General features: G+C 41.8%; 1 protein-coding gene across 8 annotated transcripts in view; it reads left to right on the top strand.

Moving 5' to 3' along the window:
• Nucleotides 1–19,364, top strand: part of RPRD2 (regulation of nuclear pre-mRNA domain containing 2) — an 86,714-nt gene extending 67,350 nt beyond the window's left edge. For 3 of the 8 annotated variants that reach the window (XM_049616371.1, XM_049616370.1, XM_049616377.1), the window contains 4 exons: nt 4,857–5,139; nt 7,384–7,644; nt 9,656–9,856; nt 12,916–19,364. In XM_049616371.1, coding sequence (XP_049472328.1) covers nt 4,857–5,139; nt 7,384–7,644; nt 9,656–9,856; nt 12,916–15,689 — 3,519 coding nt within the window. In that variant the 3' untranslated portion in view covers nt 15,690–19,364. The remainder of the gene's footprint in view (nt 1–4,856; nt 5,140–7,383; nt 7,645–9,655; nt 9,857–12,915) is intronic. The other 5 variants (XM_049616374.1, XM_049616373.1, XM_049616376.1 and 2 more) reach the window with 3 other exon arrangements.
• The last annotated feature ends 1,309 nt before the right edge of the window (nt 19,365–20,673 follow it).

Below are 20,673 nucleotides of genomic sequence, written 5' to 3'. Positions count from 1 at the left end.
AAATTAAGTTGAGGTCATTAGGGTGGGCCTTAATGCAATATAACTTGCGTCCTTATAAGAAGGAAATTTGGATACAGACAACACACAGAGAACATCATATGACAACCAAAACAGATAACTGTAGTGATGCAGCTGCAAGCCAAGGGGCATCAAGGGTGGATGGCTACCACCAGAAGCAAGGAAAAGGTAAGGAAGGATTCTGGCCAGTATCGAAGGAAGGATAGCCCTGCGGACAGCTTGATTTTGGACTTCTACCCACCAGAATTAGGAGACAATAAATTTCTGTTGTTTTAAGCCATCTAATTTGTGGTACTTTATTACCACAACCCTGGGAAAGTAATAATTAGTGTTTTATGGGGAGGTATTTTGAAACTATGTAATAAATATCTTATTCATCATTAAACCTTCAATTTATTCATGTATTTAGTCATTATGGACTATTAGACATTTATTCAATGTTTTAATTCATTACTACCAATAATTATTGTGATGTTCAAATTGTACCAGATTTGGCCAGTGGGAGCTCCTTTCAGGCTGCTTTCTGTGTTCTTTTACATGTCCCTATCATTTTTTTGAGCATTTCATTACTTTTGGAATGAGGTGTTCCACCCTATCTTGCATTTTCTGCCAGGCCCTGGAATCAGTCATTTACCAAGGAGCCTGCATTCCTTTTCATGAAAAACTATTTAGAAACCAAGATCTGAGTACTAGATGTACTCATTGATGTTGGGATATCACAGCTTCCAGACCATTTCCTACAGAGGTGGGAAATCAATGTTTGTATGTAATTTCTGTATCTGCCTATATATATCGGAAACCATGAATTCACATTGCTCTCTCCAATCCCAATCCAACACCACAGGATTCATTCTAGTGTTCTCCCTTTCCCCATTTGTAATTGCTTTTTCTTTTTCTTTCTTTCTGGTTTTTTTTTTTTTTTTTTCATGTTTATTTATTTTTGAGAGACAGAGTAGGAGCATGGGAGGGGGAGAGAGAGGGGCAGACACAGAATCTGAAACAGGCTCCAGGCTCTGAGCTGTCAGCACAGACCCAAACACGGGGCTCATGGTCACAAGCCATGAGATCATGACCTGAGCTGAAGTCGGATGCTTAACCGACTGAGCCACCGAGGTGCCCCTATAATTGTTTTTTCTAACAATACAAAACCTTATCCCCCTTATTTTCAACATAATCACTCACTTGATCCATCCCTGTGTGTAGCCAGACTTCCAGCACATCTATCCCTCCTCATCCACCTCTTTGAGCCCAAAGCTTTCTCTGTGTCTTGGCTGGGCCTCAGCATCCCAAGCAGTGCCTTCCTGCCATGCACACGTACTCTTCTCCCATTTTGCCTCCATTATCTTACTTTAGGCTACCCAGTCTCTCTCTTTAGCTACAGCTAACGGATTTTGGACTAAAGTGTTCACGATGGGATTTATCTCTATTTTCTCAAACATGTGAAACAACTATTTGGTTTTGGTCAGATAATTCCAATATTGGCTTCACCTGTTATGAGTCTGTTTCTAGTATCTTTTTTCTTTTAGGTCATTTAGTCCTATGTCTTGGCATGCTGGCTAATTTTGTGTTGAGTGCTAACATTGTATATGAAAGTATTTATAGTCTCTAGATGACTTTTCTTTCTCCAGAGAGGATAAACCCTGTCCTTCACTAGGTGGGTATTGTGAGAACTGATCATATTAATCCAGTCTGAAACTGAACTGACTTGGGCTGAATTGCAGTTTGAGCACAACTTTGTCATCTTCTGGTTCTTCCCAGCTTCTCAGACGTAGAGTTTCCCCACTGAGGGGCTGACATTATCACTAGGGCCCCTCCTCTGTTGCAGGATTTGAACTCTAATCCTTGTCTCCTCACCACCATGAGATTGTGTTAAACTACTCTTTTCAAAGTTTTCTGTTTGGCTTCTTAATTCCCTCTTCTTCAGAATTTAGCAAATATCTTAATGGGGAAAAGACAGCATATTGTTGAGCCATTTCTGTCCCTTCTCTTTCACCAGAATCTTGGCCTTTCAAGTCTCTAATTTTTAGGTGTACAAATCAACAAGACTGTTAAAAGTTCTGCTTTTTTTCTTCATATTTAATAGTGGCCCTCTGCCTTGTCCTTTCACCTGAGTTCTCAAATTCTTGCCTGGTTCGCCAAAATCAGCGGAACCCTGAGAGAAAAGCAGCTGCAGAACGCCAGCTTACTTTTCTCACAGATTCATGCGATGGGGTTCGTCACTTAAGGTTTGGTGTTCTCAGCACTCTCCAGCACACTGAAATGTGTGTGTGCACATGCATGTGTCTGTCTGGCTGTCCTAGTTGTTCTTGGTGGGAGCGCTGCTCCACTGCAGGCTACTCAGGTATATCCAGAAGCAAAAGCTCAACTCTAGCATTCTTTTCTGTTCCATTTCTTTTTCAAAAAAAAAAAGGGGGGGGAGCCTGGGTGGCTCAGTTGATCAGGTGCCCAACTGCGGCTCGAGTCATGATCTCATGGTTTGTGAGTTCGAGCCCTGCACTGCATCAGGTTCTGTGTTAACAGCTCAGAGCCTGGAGCCTGCTTCGGATTCTGTGTCTCCCTCTCCCTCTGCTCCTCCCCCTTCGCACTCTGTCTCTCTCTCAAAAATAAATCAACGTTAAAAAATTTTTTTTAAATAATGCTCCTTGGGGCACCTGGGTGGCTCAGCTAAACGTCTGACTCTTGATCTCGGTTCAGGTCATGATCTCCTGGTTTGTGAGGCCCGTCTGCACCTCGGGCTCCACACTGGGTGTGGAGCCTGCTTAGGATTCTCTCCGTCTTCCTCTGCCCCTCCCTTGCTTGCACATGGACATGGTTGCGTTCTCTCTCTCTCTCTCAAAGAAATAATGCTTCTTGTTCAATCTACCAAAGTGATTTCACAATCTAATGGTCCAAGAGTCTTAACAAAAGAAAAAGACAGACAATTTTAGGGTATTGGTATTAAGATAATTAGAGGAATAGAATTTAAGCCAGGTGATAAAGGTTAACATCAACAATGGCACATCATATTGATTATATGTACCCTTGATATGACGCAGTGATAATAGTGCTTTACCTCTGTGGTCTTCCTCCCAAAAACCTATAATCCCAGTCTAATCAGAAGGAAAACATCAGGCAAATCTTATTTGAGGGACAGTCTACAAAATACCTGACCAATACTCCTCAAAACCGTCAAGGTCATCAAAAACAAGGAAAATCTAACAAACTTACAGAAAAGCCTAAGAAGACATGACTACTAAATGTACTGTAGTATCCTGCATGGATCTTGGAACAAGAAAAGGATATTAGATAAACACTGAGGAGGGGCGCCTGGGTGGCTCAGTTGGTTAAGCATCCAACTTCAGCTCGGGTCATGATCTCACGATTCGTGAGTTCAAGCCCCATCCTGGGCGCTCATCCTGCTGACAGCTCCTGGCCTAGAGCCTGCTTCAGATTCTGTCTCTCCCCTCTCTCTGCTCCTCCCCTGTCCCCCCACTTATGCTCTGTCTCTCTCTCAAAAATAAATAAACATTAAAAAAATTATTTAAAAATTGAGGAAATCTGCATGAAGTATATGGACCTAATTAATAATAATTATCAAAATCAGTTCATTAATTGTGACAAATGTATCATACTGATATTAGAGGTTAGTAAAAGGGAAAATTGGGAACTCTCTGTATAATCTTTATAGTAATTTTTTATACCTAAAACTTTTAAAATCAAAAGTTTAGGGCTCAGTCGGTTAAGTGTCTGACTCTTGACTTTGTCTGAGGTCATAATCTCATGGTTCATGATTTTTGAGCCCCACATTGGGCTCTGCGCTGACAGCATGGAGCCTGCTTGGTATTCTCTCTCTTTCTCTCCCCCTTTCCTGCTTACTCTCTATCTCTCTCTCAAAATAAATAAAAATAAACTTAAAAATAATAATAAAATCAAAAGTTTCTTTTTTTCTTTAATTTTTTTAATGTTTATTTATTTTTGTAAGGCAGCTATGCTCACCACTATACCACCGATGCCTTTTAATGTTTATTTCTGAAGGAGAGACAGCATGATTGGGGGGAGGGGGCGGGGAGGGCAGAGAGAGGGGGAGACACAGAATTCGAGACAGGCTCCAGGCTCCAGGCTCTGAGCTGTCAGCACAGAGCCTGACATGGGGCTCGAACTCACAAACTGTGAGATCATGACCTGAACCAAAGTCAGACACGTTACCAAGTAAGCCACCCAGGCACCTCTCAAAAGTTTATTTCTTAAAAAAGTCCACACTGTTTGACCTCCCAGGCTGTAGTACTTTATGGATTTGATTTTTGTCTATCTTCTTAGTCATTACTGTGTCTCCAGTACCTAGAAGATTGGCCAGCACATTTAGGCTCTCAATAAATATTGGTTTGGTAAAATGGATAGAAAAAAGCAAGGGAAGATTAAGTACAAAGTTAGCCTCAAAGTTTCTAGCTTGGGCAACTACGTGGATGATAATATTCATTTAAGGAAAAAAGCAGAGACTAGAAACTACTCCATGATTGACAGATTTGTTTTTGATTTTGTTTTTCAATGTTTATTTATTTTTGAGAGCGTGTATTCGCATGAGTAGGGGAAGGGTAAAGAGAAGGGGGTACAGAAGATCCCAAGCAGGTTTTGTGCTGACAGCAGAGAGCCCGATGTGGGGCTCAAACTCCCGAACCGTGAGATCATGACCTGAGAAGTCAAACACTTAACTGACTGAACAACCCAGGTGCCCTGGGTTTTTTTTGTTTGTTTGTTTTGTACCAGTGCTATAGTTAATAATAATGAGGAAATCTGGTCAAAGTCAAAATAGTAATATCTTAGTCCTTTTCTCAGAGGAGTAACTTCTTTTTCTCTTTTAGGCATACAAAACCTTTGCTAATCGAGTGAACAATTTAAAGAAAAAGCTGGATCAATTGAAGTCAACCCTTCCTGATCCTGAAGAATCACCAGTCCCTTCCCCAAGCATGGATGCTCCTTCTCCGACTGGTTCCGAGTCTCCTTTTCAGGGAATGGGAGGTGAGGAATCCCAGTCACCAGCCATGGAGAGTGAGAAGTCTGCCACACCTGAGCCTGTGACAGATAATCGTGATGTGGAAGACATGGAACTCTCAGATGTGGAAGATGATGGGTCAAAAATCATTGGTATGTCCTTTATGTGATTAAAGGGCACCTTGTTCCTTACGTATTTTCTTTTCCCACCAATGAATCTATCACAAGCTGGTATTAAGAGCAGCAAGATTAGGGGTGCCTGGGTGGCTCAGTCGGTTGAGCAGCCAACTTCGGCTCAGGTCACGATCTTGTGGTTCGTGAGTTCTAGCCCTGCATCAGGCTCTGTGCTGACAGCTCAGAGCCTGGAGTCTGCTTCGGATTCTGTGTGTCTCTCTCTCTCTGCCCCTCCCCCACTTGCTCGCGCTCTCTCTCGCGCGCGCTCTCTCTCTCTCTCTCTCTCTCTCTTCTCTCAAAAATAAATAAACATTAGGGGCCCCTGGGTGGCTCAGTCGGTTAATCATCAGACTTCAGCTCAGGTCATGATCTCGAGCCCTGCTTTGGGCTCTGTGCTGATAGCTCAGAGCCTGGAGCCTGCTTCTGATTCTGTGTCTCCCTCTCTGTCTCTGCCCCTCTTCCTTTCATGCTCTCTCAGTAATAAACATTAAAAAAATTTTTTTTAATAAATAAACATTAAAAAAAAAAAAAGAACAGCAAGATTAGATTAGAACAGCAAGGTATCATTATCCCAGTTTAGGATTTGGTATGCCACATGGGCTAAGAATCATTGCTCAAGATCTGTTCTGTTCAATATGGTAGACACTAGCTACTTGTGGCTGTTGAGCATTTGAAATGTGGCTTGTCCAACTTGAGATGTACTGTAATTTAAAGGTACTTACTGGGGAAGGGGGAACCTGGGTGGCTCAGTTGGTTAAGCATCCAACTCTTGGTTTCGACTCAGGTCATGATCTCATGGTTTATGAGTTCAAGCCCTGCATTGGGCTCTCCTGCTGTCAGTGTGGAGCCCACTTTGGATTCTCTGTCCACCGTAGCTCTCTGCCCTTCCCTGCCCACCCCACTCAAAAATAAATATTTTTTTTTTTAAAAGATACACACTGGATTCTGAAAACTTAGTACCCAAAAAAGTGAAAATATCTCAATAATTTTTATATTTATGTTTTTTAATTTTTTTTAATGTTTACTTATTTTTGAGACAGAGAGAGAGCATGAATGGGGGAGGGTCAGAGAGAGAGGGAGACACAGAATCCGAAGCAGGCTCCAGGCTCTGAGCTGTCAGCACAGAGCCCAACGCAGGGCTCGAACTCACGGACCGTGAGATCATGGCCTGAGCCGAAGTCAGACACTTAACCGACTGAGCCACCCAGGTGCCCCAGTAATTTTTATATTTATAACGGAATGAAAATATTTGAGAGATGCTTAGGTAAAATATATAATTAAAGTTAATTTTACTTGTTTCTCCCTTTTTTTTAAGTCTATTTATATTTATTTTGAGAGAGAAAGAATGAATTCCAAGCATGCTCAGAGCCTATCCCTATGGAGGGCTTGAACTCAGCTGAAAACTGTGAGAACATGACCCGAGCTGAAATCTAAGAGTTGGACGCTTAACCGACTGAGCCACCCCAACACCCCTCTACTTTTTTTTCTAATGTGGCCATTAGAAAAGCTAAACTTACATGTGTGACTTGAATTACATTTCTGTTGAACAGCACTGTTCTAGAAGGAGGGGCACTTATACTCTTGACCTTCCAAGATTCCAAAGCCATGCCCCTGGGTGGCTCAGTCAGTAGGCGCCAGAAGAGCATGTGACTCTTGATCTTGGGGTCTGGAGTTCCAGCCCCATGTTGGGTGTAGAGATTACATACATTCTAATTAACATATATACACACGCACACAAACAAAATTAACCTGGATTGGTGCATTGTTTCTCTGACATCCCAAGCTTTTATAATCATTCTTGTTAGGCAGTTGGAGTTTTGTTGGATTTAATGCATAAGTTTCTATGTCTTAGAAAGCTCTCAGGTTAATGGAAAAGAAAAGACAGGGTAATTTATGACTATAAATATTGTAACTAAAAGAACACGTGTGTACCAAATAACATGATCCCAGAAATGTACAAATTTAATACACAAATACTAAGAAAATGCAAAGAAATCTTTAAAAAGATAAAAAATGAATTTGGGAAATTTATTTTAAGCAGGTGTTGAAGGAGGGAAGCAACATAAAGAGTATGGCTTATGTAAAAATCATGAAGTGAGTGAATGATTTTTCTCTAAAGCATTGTGCTTTATACCCCCAAATCCGGATATATTAGGACACATTTCGTATTGGAAGTCAAGTCTGGAAAGCAGTAATGCAGTCTCACCTCTTTTCTTTAAACAGTAGAGGACAGGAAGGAAAAACCTGCGGAGAAGTCCGCTGCTTCCACTTCTGTACCCACGAAGCCAACAGAAAGTATCTCCAAGGCCTCTTCGTGTACCCCAGTGCCTGTGACCATGACAGCAACGCCCCCTCTTCCAAAGCCTGTGAATACTTCTCTTCTGTCCCCTTCTCCAGCACTGGCTTTGCCAAACCTGGCTAATGTGGATCTGGCAAAGATCAGTTCCATCCTTAGTAGCCTGACATCAGTCATGAAAAATACTGGTAAGTAAGCCCCATAAAGAAGATAAAAGGCTTATTTTCATCTTTCTAATTGAACCATCATCAGTCTGGGTTTTTTATTGCTTTTTTTCCTTAAATTAACAGTGATTTTTTTAAGTCGAAAAACCAATACATGGTCATTATAGAAAAATAAAATAAGGGAATAAAATAAATAACCTGCAACCCTACTACCCTGAAAGACACCAGTTGTGTCTAACTTTACCAGTGTGTGTGTGTGTGTGTGTGTGTGTGTGTGTGTGTGTGTGTGTGAATGTTTTGGTAGATTAAATATTTGTAATAATTTTTCTTTCAATTGAAGCATATTGTATATGAACTTATCTAAGCCTTTATTACTAGACATCTGATATTTTTGTAATTTTTCGCTGTTTTAAAGAATACTATAATGAACCACCTTGATGCTAAAATCTATGCACAACCCTTCCTAAATGGTTGATGAGTATATAGGGCTTTTTCTTTCCTTAATGGAAATGTTAATGAAAATACAAGTAGAGCACCTTTGTGTACTCATCATTCATCTTCAACAGTAGAAACACATGGCCACTCTGGTTTCTGCTGTGCCTTACCCAATCTTGATAAATTTGAAGAAAATCCCAATTACTTAATTTCTTTATAAAAACTTAAATTTATATTTCTCATATAAAGACCAAAAAAACCCATACAGGTTTGTTTTTTTTTTTAATATAATTTATTGTCAAGTTGGCTAACATACAGTTTGTACAGTGTGCTCTTGGTTTTGGGGGTAGATTCCCATGATTCATCGCTTACATACAACACCCAGTGCTCATCCCAACAAGTGCCCTCCTCAATGCCCATCACCCATTTACCCCTCTCCCCCCCAGCCAACATACAGGTTTTTAATCTTTTCATGTTATTCTAAAATGATCACCAAAAATGTACTATTTTATGTACCAAGCACATGAAAGTTCCCTTTGTTTCTCAGCCTCTCCAGCACTATTTTGTTTTATTTTAATCTTTGTCAAATTCAGTCTTAAAAGCCATTTGTTTTGGGGTGCCTGGCTGGCTCAGTCAGTAGAGCATGCAGCTCCTTTTAAGTAATCTCTACATCCAATGTGGGGCTCAAACCCACAACCCTGAGATCGAGTCGCACACTCCACCAATTGAATCAAGCCTGGTACCTCAAGCATGCAACTCTTGATCTCAGGGTCATGTGTTGAAGCCCTACATTGAGTATAGAGATTACTTAAAAAAAAAAAAAAAAGAAAGAAAAGTAACTTGTTTTAATTTACATTTTTTTGATTAACAATGTGATAAAAACTTTTTCATTTTTATTTTTCTTTGTGAAATATCTACCTATTCATATTTTTGTCATTCAAAAATTATTTTCTTTTTTTATTATATACCGTTTTTTTTTCTGAATTAAAAATTAACACAGTGTTTTAAAATATAAAGATGTAGGAGCACCTGGCTGGCTCAGTTGGTGGAGCATGGGACTCTTGATCTCAAGGTCATGTGTTCAAGCCCCATGTTGGGCATGGAACTTGCTTAAAAAAATAAATAAAATATAAAGATGTAAAGGAAGTTGCTTATATAATCTCACTTTAAAGGCCTTTTCAAAAGCAAATAATTTATTAATCACATAGAATTATGCAGTGGGTTGAGTTACACAATTGGAATGTCTCTGATCATAATAAGCCAGCAATATTTACTGAGCACCTACAAGATTCTGTGGTGTTGATGCCATTTGGTAGAAAGAAAAGAAGTAGGTTCCCTAAGTCTCTTTTGGCTCTCAAAACTAAAAAATACATCTGAAAATACTTGTTTACTTTAGGGGTGTTCAAAGTAGACAGGAGCAGATTTTAATCTAATTTTCACATTTTTTCCTTTGTACAAGCCATGATATGCCCTATTTGTGGATCTGTCACAGAAGCATTCCTGTTAAACATACCAAACTGGTTTGAGTGAGTGGAAAGTTATTGTGAATTTAATGGTCATTTTGAACCGCATTTTCTTGAGTTAATCTTTCTGCCACCAGGGGTCAGTCCTGCATCAAGACCTTCTCCAGGAACTCCTACAAGTCCCAGCAACCTCAGCACTGGCCTGAAAACACCTGCACCTGCCCCGACAACATCTCACAATCCTCTGGCAAATATCCTCTCAAAGGTGGAGATCACCCCAGAGAGCATTCTGTCTGCTCTTTCCAAAACCCAGACACAGTCAGCCCCTGCACTGCAAGGTAAACTGACCTGTGCCACAGGGACTTGAATCCTGGGTTCCAGTTCTGAAGCATCCAAAGCCATGAAATGTATAATACAGTTAGTTCATTGTCTTCTTTATATTTCTTATCTACAAGCTGGCATTTATAGAATTAGAAAATGTCAAAGCTGAAGGAGACAAAATACCATCTGGTCTAATCCCCTCCTTTTCAGGTGAGGAGATTAAAGCTCAGTGAGGTGATGTGACCTGCTTTAAGGTTACAAATTTATCTACTCAGTGATGAGTTGAGACTAAAAGCCAGATTGCTTGACTGGATTCTAGTATTCTTTTACCTACACCATGAGCCCTCTAGGGGCTGCATTTATTCCAGCTCTGAGGACCGGTTAGTATATGTTGAGGCTTATATTTTTAATGTTAACCAAAGCTAAAGACAGTAAGAAAGGTCAATCTACTATCAAAAATCTTATGAGAAATGATTTTCTTTTTTTTATGTCCTAATTTAGAGGCCTTTATTTGTAGGCATACCACATCTCTGTACCTGTAATCTCTACCTTATTTGAACCTAGTATACTTTGTTAATTATCTGTTTTGTGTCTAAAACTGCTTTAATATTTTTTCATAAAACATACCTGCTCTCTGTTCTCAAAACCTCCAGATACAAGCACAATCGTTATTTAGCACCTCAGTATAATTATTCAGTGAATTATAAATATCAGAGCAATATCTTCAATACAGTGATTTAACTCTGTATCAAAGTTCTCAACCAGGAGCCTCCAGGGGACATTAATAATACTTACAGCTTTTCCTTTCAGTAGATTATGACACCAGCATCATATGGACTTTCTCATCAGGCAAAATTTGAACAGAACTAGGTGTTCTGACAGAATGTGTTTTTGGGGACCCCAGAAGACAATCTTTGTGGAGTAACTGGGTGGTTCATCACCTTTCATTTCCTTGTGGAAAATAGAATGCTTGACTTTTAAGAAACTTTATCCAGCAACTTAAATAGATGCATTTTTAAAAGCCTATAGAGATTCTAAGGGATCTCTTAGAACTTTGCTCTGATTGTGTCACCCACAGCCATTATTGACAGATTTTTAATACAAAAGAATGACTTCAATGGGCAAAAAGTCCAATAGAGTATGGCCCGTTAAGATTGAAGAAAGTTGCGGTGCCTGGGTGGCTCAGGCGGTTAAGCGTCTGATTCTTGATTTCATCCCAGGTCATGACCTCACGAGTCTGGCTTTGCACTGACAATGTGCTCTCTCTCACTCTCCCTCTCTCACTCTCTCTTAAATAAATAAACTTTAAAAAAAAAATGAAAGAAAAATATTAATATTAAGTAGTAAGGGACTATATCACCTGTTATCAGAAATCTGAGTAGTGTCTATCTTAACAAGATGATCTTTTGAAGAAATCCCACAGTATCTGAAAGATATGCTGAAATATCTTAAAAATCATGACGTCATATGTCATGTTCTAGTGCTTGAGGACTTCTGATTTTGGTATGAACAGTGGCTGCTAAGAATTAAATCAAACTGTTAGGAGGGGGAAGTTATATAGCCAGAGAACTTTTCGGAAATGAAACATGTTTTTTGTTTGTTTGTTTCAGCAGGATAATTGAAATAATATTTCAGTTATTCAGATATTAGTGAATATTGGTGAATATTGAATATATATATATTATATATATATTATATATATAACTTTATATATATATATATAACTTTATGGCAGTTAAAAATGTTCCAAGGATGGAGGCACCTGGGTAGCTCAGTCAGTTAAGTGTCCGACTTTGGTGTAGGTCATGATCTCATGGTTCATGAGTTTGAGCCCTGCATCGGGCTCTGTGCTGACAGCTCAGAGCCTGGAGTTGCTTCGGATTCTGTGTCACCCTCTCTCTGCCCCTCTCCTGCTCACTCTGTTTCTGTCTCTCAAAAACAAATAAAACATTAAAAAAAAAATTTTTTTTTAATGTTCCAAGGATGGAGTAATCTCAGAATTCTTCAGAGCTTAAGTCTGTTGGTAAATATGGATTAAAATTGAAATCTTGAAGAATCATTAAGTAAAGTACCATATGAAGTACTGGTGTCTTTCATCACACCATTATGAAGGAACAGTTTTAGTATATGATGAAAAGCTACAAATCCAGGTGAAGTATGCCCAAAAGGTTTTCATTTATGACCAGAAATTGGGTAAATTTGCCAAAATATGATTGAATTTATAGGACCTCCTTTTATCTCTTTGTCAAGTATTTTTCTAAAAAATTTTCTACAGGAGGAGCAGTTTGCTTTGGTGGACTTCAGCCTTTACCCCAAAGAATTCTTTCTCAGAGCTTCTGAGGTTTTGTCTATCAGTGAGTAGGGTTGAATCTCATCAGTGTCAACTTGGGTAGATGAATAATTCTTAAATTTTCCAAGCTATAAGATGATCTAGCTTTGTAAGTCTTTGGGGTGTGTGTTTGCATGTTTATTATTGCTACATTTTACAACCAAAAATGATAGCTAAACCATTGTTTCCCCAAAGTCTAGCAAGAGATGCTTGAAAAAATGTCCCGTTCAAACAAATTTCAGCAATGTGCATACGTGATCTCTCTCTTGAGAATAAATAACCGTGTTCGTTAACTTACTAGAAACAATTGCAGAGGCTAGAAAGGAATATCTATTTGCATTTACAGAAACAGTTCCACAGATCAGACGTTAAGAAATCATGGCTTAAAGTGTTATTTTAAGGATAATTTGCCTCCTTTCTCTTCCTGCTTTGTCTTGTTTAAACTATGAATGATTCTGACACTAAAATCTCCCCTTTCCTGTTGCCTTTTATTGTGCTGTGTTAGACTTGTTTGATGACTGTACTAGAAACATTTCAATAATTTGCTGTCTTTATATTGAGAAATAGGTCCAGTATTTTCTATGACACTTAGCCATTGCTTGTTTGGTCTGGATTCTCTTTGGCCTCATATTTTAATGTCTATCTGGTTCCCGCTGGAATGAATGAGAATATCCGATTAGCCTACATTGTTTTAATTGTAGGGCAGGCAGTTGTTCTTTTTAACTCCTTTAATCTCTGTTTCTACAGGCCTGTCATCTTTGCTTCAGAGTGTTACTGGGAACCCAGTCCCAGCCAGCGAAGCTGCATCCCAGAGCACTTCAGCTTCCCCTGCAAACACCACAGTCTCTAGCATCAAAGGAAGAAATCTGTCCTCCAGTACCCAATCCTTTATTCCTAAAAGCTTCAACTATTCTCCTAATTCATCAACTTCTGAAGTCTCTTCAACATCAGCTAGCAAGTCCTCAATTGGGCAAAGCCCAGGGCTCCCAAGCACTACTTTTAAGCTACCATCCAACTCTATGGGGTTTACAGGAACCCACAGTACTAGCCCTGCTGCCCCACCTACTGAAGTTGCCATGTGCCAATCTTCAGAGATCTCCAAGCCAAAGCTGGAGTCTGAGTCCACCTCTCCAAGCCTGGAAATGAAGATCCACAACTTCTTAAAAGGTAATCCTGGTTTCAGTGGCTTAAACTTAAACATCCCAATCCTGAGCAGCTTGGGGTCCAGTGCCCCAGCAGAAAGCCACCCCTCAGACTTCCAGCGTGGCCCTACTAGCACGTCAATTGACAACATTGACGGAACCCCTGTGCGGGACGAACGGAGTGGGACGCCCACCCAGGATGAGATGATGGACAAGCCCACATCCAGCAGTGTAGACACCATGTCCCTGCTTTCTAAGATCATTAGCCCTGGTTCCTCAACACCCAGCAGTACAAGATCACCACCCCCTGGGAGAGAGGAAAGCTACCCCCGGGAACTCTCCAATTCTGTATCTACATATCGACCTTTTGCCCTGGGCAGTGAATCACCCTATAAACAGCCTTCGGATGGAATGGAGAGGCCATCTTCACTGATGGACTCTTCACAGGAGAAGTTCTATCCAGATACTTCTTTCCAGGAAGATGAGGATTACCGAGATTTTGAATACTCAGGGCCTCCACCCTCTGCCATGATGAACCTAGAGAAGAAGCCGGCCAAATCTATCCTGAAGTCAAGCAAGCTCTCTGATACCACCGAATACCAGCCAATCCTCTCCAGTTATAGCCACAGGGCCCAAGAATTCGGGGTAAAGTCTGCCTTCCCTCCATCTGTAAGGGCTCTCCTGGACTCTAGTGAGAATTGTGACCGTCTCTCCTCTTCCCCCGGGCTATTTGGTGCCTTCAGCATAAGAGGGAGTGAACCGGGGTCTGACCGGTCACCGTCACCGAGTAAGAATGATTCATTTTTCACCCCTGACTCCAACCACAATAGCTTGTCTCAGTCTACCACTGGGCATCTCGGTTTGCCGCAGAAGCAGTACCCAGAGCCTCCTCACCCAGTCCCACATCGTTCCCTTTTCTCTCCGCAGAATACCCTTGCCGCTCCCACGGGCCACCCACCCACACCAGGCGTGGAGAAAGTCCTGGCCCCCACCATTTCCACCACGTCGACGATTGAGTTTAAGAATATGCTTAAAAATGCCTCGCGAAAGCCCTCGGATGATAAGCATTTTGGGCAGGCCCCCAGCAAGGGCACTTCAAGTGATGGTGTTGGCCTGTCAAACCTCACCCAGCCCAGCTTGACAGCCACCGATCAGCAGCAGCAAGAAGAGCACTACCGCATAGAAACCCGAGTCTCCTCCTCCTGCTTAGACTTGCCTGACAGCACCGAAGAGAAGGGGGCCCCTATAGAAACCTTGGGTTATCATAACGCATCCAATAGGAGGATGTCAGGGGAGCCGATACAGACCGTAGAGTCCGTCCGAGTTCCTGGGAAGGGAAATAGAGGACACGGGCGCGAGGCTTCAAGGGTGGGTTGGTTTGATCTGAGCACCTCAGGCAGCTCCTTTGACAATGGCCCCACAAGTGCCTCTGAGTTGGCATCCCTTGGGGGTGGGGGCAGCGGAGGCCTCACTGGCTTTAAAGCAGCACCATACAAGGAACGGGCACCCCAATTTCAGGAAAGTGTCGGCAGCTTCCGTTCCAACAGTTTCAACTCTACATTTGAGCATCATCTCCCCCCATCCCCCTTGGAACATGGGACACCCTTCCAGAGAGAGCCAGTGGGGCCGTCATCTGCCCCACCTGCCCCTCCTAAGGATCATGGGGGTATCTTCTCTCGAGATGCACCCACTCATCTACCCACAGTGGATCTTTCGAACCCCTTCACAAAGGAGGCGGCCCTGGCCCATGCTGCCCCACCCCCTCCTCCTGGAGAGCACAGCGGAGTTCCTTTCCCCACCCCACCCCCTCCTCCACCCCCTGGGGAACATAGCAGCAGTGGTGGGAGTGGTGTTCCCTTTTCTACTCCACCTCCTCCTCCACCCCCTGTTGACCACTCTGGGGTTGTACCCTTCCCAGCTCCACCACTGGCAGAGCACGGAGTGGCGGGAGCTGTGGCAGTATTTCCCAAGGACCATAGTTCCCTTCTTCAAGGGACCCTGGCTGAGCATTTTGGGGTGCTCCCAGGACCCAGGGACCATGGGGGCCCCACCCAACGGGACCTCAACGGCCCTGGCCTTAGCCGTGTACGAGAGAGCCTCAGCCTACCCTCCCATTCTCTGGAGCACCTGGGCCCAGCCCATGGAGGAGGAGGTGGGGGAGGCAGCAACAGCAGCAGTGGCCCCCACTTGGGTCCCTCACACAGAGACGCCATCAACCGGAGTGGTATGATTTTGCGGAATCCCCGGCCAGACTTTCGGCCTAGGGAACCTTTTCTCAGCAGAGACCCATTCCACAGTCTAAAGAGACCCAGGCCACCTTTTGCTAGGGGCCCTCCGTTCTTTGCACCAAAACGCCCATTCTTCCCTCCCAGGTACTGATGGAAACCAAGGGAAAAGCATTTTGAACAGTCTAGAGAGCATTGGAAGTAGGAGTTTGATTTATTATTGTTTTTATTTGATTTCCTTCCTTTGATCTTTTTTTTTAATGACAAAGGGCCTCCCTTCGAAATTAATAAGTCAAACATGCTTGCATTTCACTATTCCATCCAGTCTGCTCTCCCACTGCACTTAACCCAAGCTACTTGTATTTTATAGAGGCTGGGGGGCAAAGAAACACAACCAGAGCCACTTCATTTGGCTGGGGGTTTGAGGGGGTGGGGAGGAAAACAAATCTTACCCATTTACTGAAGAGTATTACATTTGAAATAAAACTTCCATCAGTACAGAGAATAACGTGCAATGTTGGGATGTTCTTTGGGCTTGGCTTATCAAGTAGTCAATGAAAGGATTCCTTTCCCCTTCTCTCTCCCACTGAGTAACTACTGTGACCAGCTTGGCTCCCTTTCCTGTATGCTCTGTGCCCTGCTGACAAGCCAAGAGATGTTGCAAGGGGAAATAGGTGGGAGACCGTGGACCTTTGAAGTTTTGTTTTGTTTTGTTTTGTTTTTTAAAGACCTATTGAAGTTGGGTTCTTTACCTCTCTCCTAAAATCTTACCAAAAAAAAAAAAAAAAAAAAAAAATGAACCTCTTCTTCTAAAGGACTATCTAACTTTGAGGAGATACAGGTGTCATTCTATCCTAGTAAAAATTATTACTCTTCATCCTTGGAATGAAAGAGAGGGGGCTAAATATAATCTCCAGGTTAAAATAAGGTGTGCCTCCAATGTTAGAGTTAGAGACAGGAACCAGTAACGGTGCCGTGTGACCTGCCCATCGCTCATAAACGAGAACGGGAGACTTCTATAGCTTGGCACGTCCTGCAACCAAGCTCATGCTTCCTGCTTTTCTTTCTTGATTGACTTTTTCTCCCTCAGTTTGCACGTCTGCTTTGGCCAGAAAGAAAGTCACTACAGTTGACAGTTGCTAATAAAGGCACAACTGAAATATTATCTTTGAATTTTTTGGTGTAAGAGATAGACGTTTTTACCATGGTGCCTCCCAAATGTTAAGTGATGCTTGATGGTTTTCAGCAAAGGTGGAGTAGTAGGGAAAGAGAACTATTGACCTGCATCTTTCTTTCCTCTTCGCCCTAGTCCTGTATTTACCCCTGTTCTTGGTATTTCAAAGGAGGAGGTTGGATAGCATCTTTCTATACATTCTACCTCTTCAGAAGTGTTTTAGTGACAAGTGGGTATACATATCTTTACAGAGGAGGACCTGAGAAATCCAAATTTCCCCCATTCTACAACTAGCAGCCTGTCACATTTCAAGGCTCAAGCCTTATCCCCACCTTCTGCTTCCCCTAGGAAATAAAGAATGTTTCTGCCCTTAGTCATTTTACACAAGAATGGTTTGCTTTCCTTCTCCCCAAACTGAAAGGCTTCTTTATATTTCCACAACTAGTACTGGGAAAAAAGACAATCAGTACGCTTTGAGTGTTTATAACTTTATATCAAGGAACACTGAAAAGCAAATACTGCTTTACTATTATTTTATATTATTTAGTGTCTTACCCCAAGGTATACACACTGGTAATATCCAGCTAGATGAGTAAAACAATATGTGTTCTTTTTTTAGGGAATCCTAGCAAGTTTCATATTTTCTTCTCTGTGAGTATAGAACTGTAGGAAGTATAGGGATTGCTTTGGATTCCTCTAGTAAAATATTAAAGATGGGGGAGAGTGGACAACATAGTGACAGAAGATGACTCTTTGTGTCAGCATAAACTTGCTTTTCAGATCAAGAGCAGCTTAAACCAGGTGTGCGTCATAGTTTGGGAGTTTTTGTGTAATTTATTCCATGTTATTTATTTGGGCTCGCCATGTGCTCTGTGGCTAGGAGGCCACAAGCCCTTCATCTTCCTGATGCATTTCTGGTCTTAAGCCAACTGTTGTGTCTTTGACCCTCTCGAGACTCTCTGCCCTGTAGCTCTCCCCCACAAAAATGCATGATGCCATGACCTTGTGTGTGGGGTGGGGTGTGTAGTGTAGCAAAGCAAAGAAATGATATAGTTACGTTGAGTCCTGAGACATTTGTTTAGGGAAAAGTGTAAACAAGAGTAAGGGGAGGGGTGGGGGGAGGGGGGAGAGAGTTCTAATTGACTCAGAACTGAAATGGATTTTTTTTTTTTTTTTTTTTTTTTTGCAGAAATTAGGTGGGATGTTTTTCATTCTAGAATAAAAGAATGTGAATTCTTTCTGCTGCTCTTGTTTAAGCTAAAAGTAACGTTTACTTGAAAAGGCTCTCTGACCATTTGATTTTATCAGAAAATGTGGAGATGTCAGGAAAGTGGCTTCCTAAATGTTGGGGCAGGGTGATTGTCCTCAAAAGCATGATGACTAATACATGAAAGGAAGACCTTGTACAGTTTAAAAGATGGACTTTTAAGGGTTGGGCTCTTTTGTGGGGTGTTTTGTTTTTTAAGCTACAAAATCCTCATTGAGTTTGTTTCAGGATGGACGGGAGGATTTGTGTGTGACTGTCAGGTGTTAACTTTAAGGAAGTCTGTCTACAGCAGTAAATGAAGACGACAATGTATATATGTGATATAGTGAAACAAAAAAGACAATTCTGGTATTCATAACATGAAACAAAGGGGTTTTATTCTTTCTGTGTCTGTGATTTAAAACTCCACGCCCATGCTCTGACTTTTGTATTTCAACCTGAGTTTAAAAATATAATAAACAAGATTTTTTTAAAGAAAGGATAACATAGTGTGTCTTGGCAAGGACATGATTTATATGAAATCAGAATATGCAAAGTTGTTACTAAGGTCCTTGGTGCTCACTGTAAAATCACAGACAGAGAATTGGTGGGGGGGGTCGTGAATATGCTGGTACTGCTTAAAACGCAGTGATAGTATCAGAAATCAAGTCCTTAAGTATTGAGAGTTTACTCTCCAGTCAGCTTAGATGACAGCCCCCTCCCTATTTCCCTCTGCCCTCCCAAAAGGTGAGCATAAATGGATTTTGGTTTGATGCCAGGGAGGGTAAAATGATAAGAGAGTAGGACTTTTATCCTTTTTGATCCCAGGAATACAACGTTTGTGATATATATGGTACAGCTAACCTATCTGGATAATGTGAATATGCTAAACTTCCTAATTGCAGAATATTCACTATCAGTCCTGAAGTTATCGGGTCATGCAGAATTAAGCTTCAGCTGTTAATTGTTTTGAAGCCGCTGTAAAATACTGCTTTCTCCCCCTTCCCCCCCCCCTTTTTGAATGGGTGGGGGTGCCTGTTAAGATTAAAATTAGATATGTTGAATGATATTCTCACGTGTTCAGTGTGGAAAACAAAACAAGTACATGCTTTAGAGGCAACAACAATGAAATCCTTTTGAAATGTGTATTAATATCATTTAATAAAATAACTAGTTCTGAAGGTTTGACATTTTTCTTTGAGATTTCGGGCTTTGACCAAGGTCTCCTGGCTTCCGTGGTGAGCACAACTAGGAGAGAAAACTTCTTCAGGAGCTGAAACTGCTGCTTTGTGGAGCAGACCTATGGTTGGAAAATCTAAATTTTCTCCAGCAAAGACCCTACATGACTGTCCAGGGCTGAAGGTGAAACCAGCTACAGGATGCAGAAAGAAGGCCTGGATGTATCTCTGAAGATCTGATTGTATTGGCTTTTGGTATAAGTGCGACGGGGGTCAAGGGGACGGGGTGTGTGCCTGCACATTTGAGGTTCTCGGATACCACAGACCACCTGTCTTGTCCCTTCCTTGTGACCACTTGCACTTGCCTGTCTTCCAGCCATTCTTTTTTTTTTAATCTCTTTGTCCCCAATATTATGTTTTTGTTTTCCAGTTTAATAAAGTATGGTTTCCTTTGTTGTGTGGTTGACTTTCCCCCTCTCACACTGATCTTAATCCAAGTGTTCCCTTTGACTTCCAGCGCTCGGTGTCACTGAAGGCAGTCTGAGCCTCTGTGATCTTCATGGCCGTGTGGGTTTTCTGTTTGATCCTCTGTGTAATTCAGTTTTGGAAAGGGGATGATGGGTGGGGTAAAATCAAGATGTTAAGGGAGTGGTTGGTAATGAAGTGGGATATACTGTATGGATAACTATTTGTGTATGTCTTCAAAAAGTTGTACAGTTGTGAGTGAAGAAGCATTTTTGAAGCAAGCCTAGAGTTGGGGTGGTGGTGGTAGGGATCCTTCTGGTCCATTCTTTTCCCACATCTACCCTTCTTGCTGTGAATGGCAGTCTGTCATACATAAGCCACACTTAACCCTCTCTTGCCCTATCCCTTTTTCATACCTCAGTGAAGCTTAATAAAAGGAATGTTGGCTTTAAGGGGTGAAGAGAGAGTCACCACATCTGGACCCCACCTAGGTCACTGGCGGGGTAAAATGTTCTAAATAGCAACCTTCATTACGTGAAGTTCCACACGTCACTGGACACTTAAGAAATAGCAGCCTAGGAATACACCCAGTAGGTAGGGCATACAGTTGTATTGGCTGCTTCTGGAATCTGGCTCACCCTTTTCCTTATCCCTTCTTGGCACTTTGATTTGCCCAATTGGTTTCTTTCTCCACCCCCAAGGAATCAACAGCTTTTAGACTTCCACATTTGCCTTTCTGGGCATGTTGAAAATGCACAACTTCAAACCCCTGAATTGTTTTATTTAAGGCACTCTGTAGAAGAGGGATGCGATACCCACTCATGTATGTAGGCAGTAACACAAACATCATCCAAATGGGTTTTGGGGTATTGGGGCGTTTCTCATACTTGTTTATGAGTAACTATGGACATGTCCAGTCAGCTGCTGTTCACAATTGCTGAGTAATAACTCATTGAGACTGCATAGACAAAGCTACAAGAGGTTCACGCAAGTGAGATAGCTCTTAAGTAAACATCCTGTTCTCCCTTCTCACCCCCACCCCCATAGAAGTAAGGAGAAGCGCGTGCTTTGAAGG

The sequence above is a fragment of the Panthera uncia genome (assembly GCF_023721935.1).
Source record: "Panthera uncia isolate 11264 chromosome C1 unlocalized genomic scaffold, Puncia_PCG_1.0 HiC_scaffold_4, whole genome shotgun sequence".
Taxonomy (NCBI): Eukaryota; Metazoa; Chordata; class Mammalia; order Carnivora; family Felidae; genus Panthera; species Panthera uncia.
The sequence above is the reverse complement of the archived record's forward strand: the minus strand, read 5'-3'. Positions and strand labels throughout refer to the sequence as shown.